At 49.8% G+C, this 7,711-nt stretch overlaps 1 protein-coding gene and 1 pseudogene across 4 annotated transcripts in view; both read right to left on the bottom strand.

The window, feature by feature from the left end:
- Positions 1-7,711, bottom strand: part of Slc22a4 (solute carrier family 22 member 4) — a 69,201-nt gene that overhangs the window by 35,471 nt on the left and 26,019 nt on the right. For all 4 annotated transcript variants that reach the window (XM_023713202.1, XM_023713203.1, XM_023713204.1 and 1 more), the window contains exon 2: positions 2,983-3,086. In XM_023713202.1, coding sequence (XP_023568970.1) covers positions 2,983-3,086 — 104 coding nt within the window. The remainder of the gene's footprint in view (positions 1-2,982; positions 3,087-7,711) is intronic.
- Positions 7,157-7,690, bottom strand: LOC105741931 (annotated as a pseudogene).

Here is a 7,711-nt window from a genome sequence, read left to right as displayed (position 1 = left end):
GGAACTAGGGATTGAACTCAGGCCCTTGCACTTGCGAGGCAAGCACTTATTCTACTGAGCTAACTCCCCAGACCTTCTAAAGGTTACTTTTAAAGCAGATCTACAGTGAAAATAAAAGCCAATGCTCATGTGAAAAGTTTGTAGCTTCACCTGAAAGAAGCAACTGCAAAGTTGGGGCCATGAAGAGTGTAGTTGCTACAAGGATAAGCATTAAAGAGAAGCCAACTACTTTGCACGAGTACAGTAGGAAAGATGACTTGAAGACATCTCAGAAATTAGAAAGATCTCACTTTCACAGGTTTCAGGAAGCATAACTATAAAGTTTTCATTTATAGAAGAGAAAAGAGTTCCTGGGTCCCCTGCTTGAGAGGGGCTTAAGTGGTTTGTTGGGATTCTTTTCACAGTGCTGAGCCATCCAGGCACTCAGAGGCCTCTGCAGCCATGATCTAAGTGACCCTGGGTACTGTTGAGCTGTCATCAGACCTTGTAGTCACCCACCTGGGGCTGCTCTTACAGGTGTGCAGAATGCAAGAGGAATGAGGTCATGCAGACTTCTGCCAAGAGTTCAGAAAAAGGCCTGGGAGGCCGGATGGTGTGCCTCCTGAGAGAGCCACCTGGGAAGCTGTGGCACTGGAGACCACGGAAGTTAGAGATGGTGGGAACATGGTATGTCTGCTAAGGAAAGCTGCAGGCAGTGAGCAGGGCCACCCCAAGAGAGGCCATGAGAGCTGCAACTGGCAATGCTACAGGGCCAAGGAGGCCGAACCACTTTGGAGTACATGTCTCACCAGAGCCTGGCCCAGGGGCTGAACATGGTGCTACAGGATTTAACACTTGTCTTGCTGGGGGTTGGTTTTGCTTTGGCTAGATTCCTGCCTTTTCCCTTCTTCCTCCATTTTGGAATAGGAATGTTTAGCTTATGCCATTGTATGTTGGAAATATTTAGTTTTCTTTTTTATTTTTATAGGAATTCACACCTAAGAGTTTGCCTTGAGTATCAGAGAAGATCTTGAACTTGGACTTTTCAAGTGTACTGGGACTGATAAAACTTTGTCAACTCTCAGAGACAGGCTAAATGCCTTTTTATAATGAAATGGACATGATCCTTTGAGGGGCTTGGAATAGAATGTTACGGTTCAGAGCTAAAGTGTCCCCCCAAAGTCTATCCTGGGGGGCTAAGCAGTGGCTATGCTATTAGGAGACAATGTCTGATGGGAGGTGGGTCACCAGAGGTGAGGCCCGCAAGGGTGCATTCTTGGTTTGGCTCTTCCTCTCCTTTCTGGTTGCGATGGTTGAGCAGCTGAGCTCCGCAATCCCCTTGCTCCATGACATTCCTGCCCTTGGAGCCAGCCAATTTTGGACTGACCCCTCCGGAAACTATGAGTCAAAAAAATTTCTCCTCTTTTAACTTGGAGGTCCTGGGTATTGTGTCCCAGGGACAGGAGAATGACTAAAATAGGGTGTGTTGCAAGCTCTGAGCCGGAAGTCACAACAACTTTGTCTCTTCTTGGGCCAGGGAAGACTTTTTTCCAGGCCTTTGGCACTCCTCTCCCAGGTCAGACTTTGGAGAGTCTAAGCCTGGTGAGAAGGCCCCAGACTGCAAAAGCACAGCGGAACACGTGCAAGGGCTGCATGGAAGTCTGCTCTGTAGAAGGAGCCACAGGAAGACGTTGCCACCACATGGCCGGAGAGTGACTACAGCACAGCTGCAAATACGTCTTACGTGGGAATTCTATAAATCCAGAGCCAGCAGCCCCACAGTGGCAGTGCTTTTTCTAAACTTGGCAGCACTCAGACTCACCCAGAAAACTTAAAAGATTCAGACAGTCCCCGACTTAACAGTGGTTTGACTTAGGACTTAAAAACATTTTATAGTGGTGCAGAAGTGATGCGTGTTCAGTAGAAACCCTGCTTTGAATTTTGAGTTTTGATCTTTTCCTGGGCCAGGGATAAACTCTCTCCTAATGCTGCCCGCGGGCAGTGGGCTGCAGCTTCCTGCCTGCCTGTAACCAGCCAACACTACAGTTTCCTGTATTGTGAGCTGTCATGTTCACACGTGTGTTTCCAACTTGGGTAGTTCCAGCTTATAGTGGTCTCATCAGGACAGAACTCCACTGTAAAGTCAGGGAACATCTACACAATGACCAACACTCAACTCCTCGAGTCGGGGGTGCAGGCCGAACACTTGGACTTTAAGTTTCTCACGTGAATTGCACAGGAATCTGTGGGTAGATGGAGATTCCAGCCACACCTGTTGGTGACTCTGCACATTCTGGCAGAGACTAATGTGTAGGATAGAGCGCCGCAGGAGCAAGACAGCCTCCTCCTCAGTCTAAAACGTTCAGAGAGCAGGCCATTTGTCGGAGGTCCCACTGGGCTTTGAAGCTGAGGGTACCACAACCATTCCTCCAGAAAACACTCCGCAACACCACCAAGCCCTAGCTCTGCTGCTGTCACCGTACGACCTTCGGGCTGGTGGAACATATGCCCTGGGCTGCGACACTGTCTGCTCCAGTCGGTGAGCTCCAGGAAACCTAGATCCAGCCTGGGTCAGCTCTGTGGTCCCAGCAGGCAGCCAGGGCCCAAAATCCGGACCCAGGGCGTCCCAGCCAGCGCTCACTCTCGGGCCTGACTCTGTTGAGGGATGGATCATATGTCACCCACTACCTGTGCCCACACATCTTTTGGGAGTCGGGATGGACGGGGTGATGGTAGCACTGTGTTCTGAAAACAGGGTTGGAAGATTTTACTTTCTAGTGGGGACGGTGGCCTCTCGCCAACTGTGGCCAAAGCCCTGGAAGCACAGGCTGGGAGCAGACAAAGCATGTGGCACAGGTGGGGGGTGCTGGGGACAAGGCTCCTCCGCCTACTGGCTTAGTGGCCTGAAGGTGCTCCCTTCTGTGGGGAAGGAACACCCTGAATTCAGGTCAACCCCAAGATAGACAGGGAACCGTCCCCACTGTTCTCCTCCAGCGTCCTTACCTGTCCGATAGCTGTCCGGACACGAAGGAGCCACAGAGCACGCCCACGAAGAACAGGGAGGCGGTGAGGGGCGTCCTCCAGTCATCCTCGCACACCAGATTCCACTGCCAACAAAACAGCGCGCAGCGTGAGCCACGCCCTCCAGCAGCCCAGCTCCTAGGGACCCGAGGTGGCTCCAGGCACGCTCTCCTCCCTGTGCCAGGCTGCCACCTCCATGCGCGGGGCACAGGCCTTGTGCTCTGAGGCTGACTCCTGACTACCATTCACGGGGACGAGCGAGGTCTCCAGAAAGGAAAGGTGCTTGCGATACACAGGGCGGCCGCGGCTGCGCCTGGTGATCCCTCCCGTGCAAAGCAGTGTGAGGCCACGTAGGCCTCGCACTTTGAGGAGGCAGCCACACGTGGAAGGAGGGGGTTGGGAAGCCTCAGGAGCAGGGCTCGGTCACGGTCCCTCGATCCAGGGATAACAAATGTGTCCCCCCCCAGTGCGAGTGGTCCCGGGGACGCTGTGTTCTTATTTTCTCGGCAGACTCCTGTGGTAAGCTCTCTGTGCCCTGCTCCATTCTCGCCGGGGCCAGGCCTGGGACTTGGTGCAGGGCCCCACTGTGCTCTGCGGGCCTGCCTCCCTTCTCACACTCCTGCCCCACCCTGGCATCTTACTTGGTTCCTCCCATTCCTGGGGACAGGGCTGCTGTCATTCAGACAAGTGCCAGCTGGTCGGACCGTAAAATGAGCTTCAGCTGGAGGTTCAGTTCCAGCTATGATGAATTCAGCAAAATCTTAAGGGACGTTGCAAAGATTTCAAAGTGCTTTAATTGCCTCTCATAAAAAAAAAAGGCAGGCCCCGAGTGCTCTGGGCTGGAAGTGGGGGGCAGGCATTGCATCAGCAGCAGCAGCCTAGAGGAAAGACCCTCCGCCTCCCACGCACCCCCCCGCGGTGGTCCTGCATTCAAGGCTCCGCAGAGCAACTCAGCTCTTACTCCTCACAGCTGCCACAAAATTGCCGTTGACCGAAACACGCATTTTTATATTTATCCCACGCCTCATTTCCGTACAGCCAGAGGTGTTTCTAAAGACATCCACAAAAGTGTCAGGCAGAAATTTAAGGGGCATGAGAGAAAACAGGAAGGAACGAGGAGGGAAGCTGCACAAGCCGAGCAGGCGTAAGGCCGACCCACGTTGCCCTCCCTCGGATCGCGCAGTCCGCCAGGCGGGCTTCAGGGCCCGCCCCGCCCTCAGCGGCTCCCACCCGAGATGGGTCGCGGGACCCACATGGTCAACCTGCTCTGCAGGGGCGCAGCTTTTCTTTTCTTTTCTCATTTCATTTGCTTTTTAGAAGGTGTTTGCAATTTGTACTGAGCACGTTTACTCCGGGAGGTGGTGCATGAGCAGAGCACAGCCTAACTCCCCTCTTCTCGGTCCCTGCCTGCACCCCATCCCAGCTCCTTCCGCCTTTGGTATCCTGACTGTTTGAAAGGACTCTATTTCATTTTTCTTCGATTCTTTTTTCCATTCCATGTCTCTTCCCTTCCTGCCCCTTCCCTCTATCTCTTATTCCCCCATCCATCGTAAAAGATCTCCCTACTTCTATCTATCTATATGTTTAAATTTCTTATATAAGAGAAACTATGCGATATTTAAGCTTATCTCCTATTGCACTCAATATTATGGTGCCAAGGTACATACATCCTTTTACCTACGAATGCCTCCAGTTTATCTTTTTTTTTTTTGGTGGAACTGGGGATTGAACTCAGACCCTCGTGCTTGCCAGGGAAGCGCTTATTCCATTGAGCCATCTCCCCGGCCCCCAAGTTTATCTTTCTTTATGGGATGGTAGTACTCCATTGTATAGATGTATCATATTTTCTTTATCCATTAAAATAGTTACACTACTAATTTCTCTAAGTTCATCGAAAAGAAAGGTTTGTACTAATATTGTTTAGACAATTAAAAGTCTATATCTTGTACTCTAAGCAACTAATTCAAAGATAACATGCAATGTATTAACCATTGTTACTCTCCTATGATCTTATTTTGAAATTGTTTTTTTTTTCTTAATAAAATTAAAAGGACCAGAGAGATAGCTTAGCAGCATAAGCACCCACCTGGTAGGCACAAAGTCCTGAGTTCAATCTCCAGTATCTAAAAAGAGAATATCCTTAATAAAACTCAGGTTGAAATGTAATATAATTCCCATTGTAAACTATTAAAAAGGTAAAACCTTACTCTGTTCAAGGAATCCTTTGGGAGGTAATTAAAGTTAAATGAGGCCAGAGAGGTGGGACTTTAATCTATGGGGTCCTTGACTTTGTAAGAGGGGGCGGGACCTGCACTGGTTTGCGCTGCCTGGGACTCCCGAGTCCCCACCAGCAGGGAGGACCTCACCAGACTCAGCCACCGGATCTTGAGTTTCCCAGCCTTCAAAACCTTGAGTCAAACAAAACTTTACTCTTAACCATTGCTCTAGGACTAAGACACCCCGAGGCCCCTGAATGGGCTTCCCAGGCCAGGGCAGTGGGCCCTCTAATGTTGTGTTCATGTGCTCTGCCAGCACGCAGATCGGAAGTGGCAGAGAAAATACATGCCTGAACTAATGACCACCCAGCTCTCAAAATAACTAGCTTTAGAAGAGCTTGGCATCTGCCCTGGCACAGTAAGAAGCGAGTGGTTGAAGCCCCAAAGCCAAACTGAAATTTCAGGACCCCTTGTTCCAAAACTAAGAATTTCAAGGCAACTGTGGCAGAGCCCTGAGATCACCAGATATCATGTGTGGCACTCTGGCAGGCTGTGCAGGTAGCGCGGCCACCAAGCTGCACCTGGCAGGGCTCAGCCTGACCTCTCTGGAGCACAGAGCAGAGACGGAAGTTCTGAACGGGGGCGCTGGTATCAGAGGCAGCAGAGTTAGGTAGAAATTCATAGGCAGCCGGAGAGGTGCAGCGCCCTGGAAGGAACCGTGCAGGAGATAAGACACATTAAAACTGGCGGGAGATAAACTTGTAGAGGTCAGGCCACAAGATGGAGACGCGATGGCCAGGCCTGCAAGCCTCCCCGGAGAGATAAGCAGCAGCCTGAGATAGACTGTGATTAGCACCACCTGGGCATCAGATGCACCGCTGGGGACTGCAACATCTGGACCCATCCTCTCCCTCCTTTTCAGAAATGCCTTTGTTCCTTCCATATCAGAGGTTACAGATAAGGCATTCCTAAACACTGGGATTTGTTTAACTTTTTTCTGCACTTGGGCGCCCCCTGAGAGAAAGTAAAGCCCAAGGGAAATATTGACTGTAATGCCGTTTTGCAACTGGAGATGCTCTGTAAGAGAGGGGGACAGTGGTCAGAGAGGCAGCCTGTGTTCAGACCACTTTTTTGTGTTTGTGTTTTTGTTTCTCCTTAAGAGAGAGCCCAGGCTTATGTCCAAAGTGCAGATGGGAGCCCCACCACTCAGATGCCTCAGTCTGAAGTTCCTCTCCCTCAGTCCTCCTTTATTATGTTTTTTAGACAGGGTCTCTCCATGTGGTTGAGGCTGGCCTGAAACTCATGGTCATCCTCCTGGTTCAGCCTCCCCAGTGGTGGGATGACAGGTTTGCAGCACCATGCCGGCAGGGTTGGGACATCTAAGCCACTACTAACTAAAATCTCTCCTGGGCACTATCCACCTCCATCTGATTTCAGTGATGCTTCTCGGGGGGCTGGGGGAGAACTGGGTACTTCTCGTGTCTATGTGACCTTTGCCCCTTGGTGACCTCCGATCAAACAAGATTTGGGAAAGTTTTCAGATAATCCTGGAAAGTACTCTGAGATCTTTTTTTTTTTTTTTAATAACCCTAAACTTCCAAGTCTTTATAGTGAGGAAGCTCATAGTAGGTTTACTCACTAAAAGTGATTGAGACTGAAAATTTATTTTAATGAAAACATCTCACCAACTTTACTTTTTTTTTTTGAGACAGAGTATCACATGTAGTGTAGACTGGCCTCAAACTCACAGCAATCCTCCTGCCCCAGCCTCCTGCGTGCTGGGATCACAGGCCTGCACCACCATGCCCAGCTTCCCAACAACTTTAAATATAATTTGCATTTTTAAAATATGAAGCTCTGTGGCATCAGGACTTATTTCCTGCTCCACAGGGTTTTTTTTTTCAGGTAAGGTCTTACTTTGTTATTAGGCTGGTCCTGAATTATGTAGCCTGGGTCTGTCCTTGCAAGGATTCTTCTGCCTTTGCCCCCTGAGTGCTGGGCTTACAGGTGTCCACAGGCTTCAGCTGCCACTGCACTACTAACTCCCCGGTACTCTTGAGGCACGTGCTAGCCATGTTCTCTTCTGTGGGAAGTCCTTGAGGCAGCTTCAGAGGCTGGATTCTTACGAGATGCTTAACCACTTTCAGCTTTGCATTTACTGAAGGGATGTTCTTATGAACTTGAGGAGTGTGTGCTTTTTCTAATCCAAGCATCTTGATTACATCTTTTTCCCAATATGGTCATCTTATTGTACTTTTTATTCTGGTAACAACATGTAGTTTATGAGGGTGCTGTGGGTCCCCACCATACTTTTCATGATCTTCAGGTGAAGGCTGAAACACTTTATCTGGAATTCTTGATTTGGTAACTTTGTGACGAATCCAATCTGTACCCATGAGAGATTCCACACGTTTTGTCACAGTCTGTAGCCTGCCTGGGGGCCTGTGAACCACTGAACACAAAATCCCTGCCATAGTGTCGTAATTATATGTCTT

This window comes from Octodon degus, unplaced genomic scaffold, assembly GCF_000260255.1.
Source record: "Octodon degus isolate 3935 unplaced genomic scaffold, OctDeg1.0 scaffold00029, whole genome shotgun sequence".
Classification (NCBI taxonomy): Eukaryota; Metazoa; Chordata; class Mammalia; order Rodentia; family Octodontidae; genus Octodon; species Octodon degus.
Note: the sequence above shows the minus strand (reverse complement) of the source record. Positions and strands in the feature narration are given on the sequence as shown.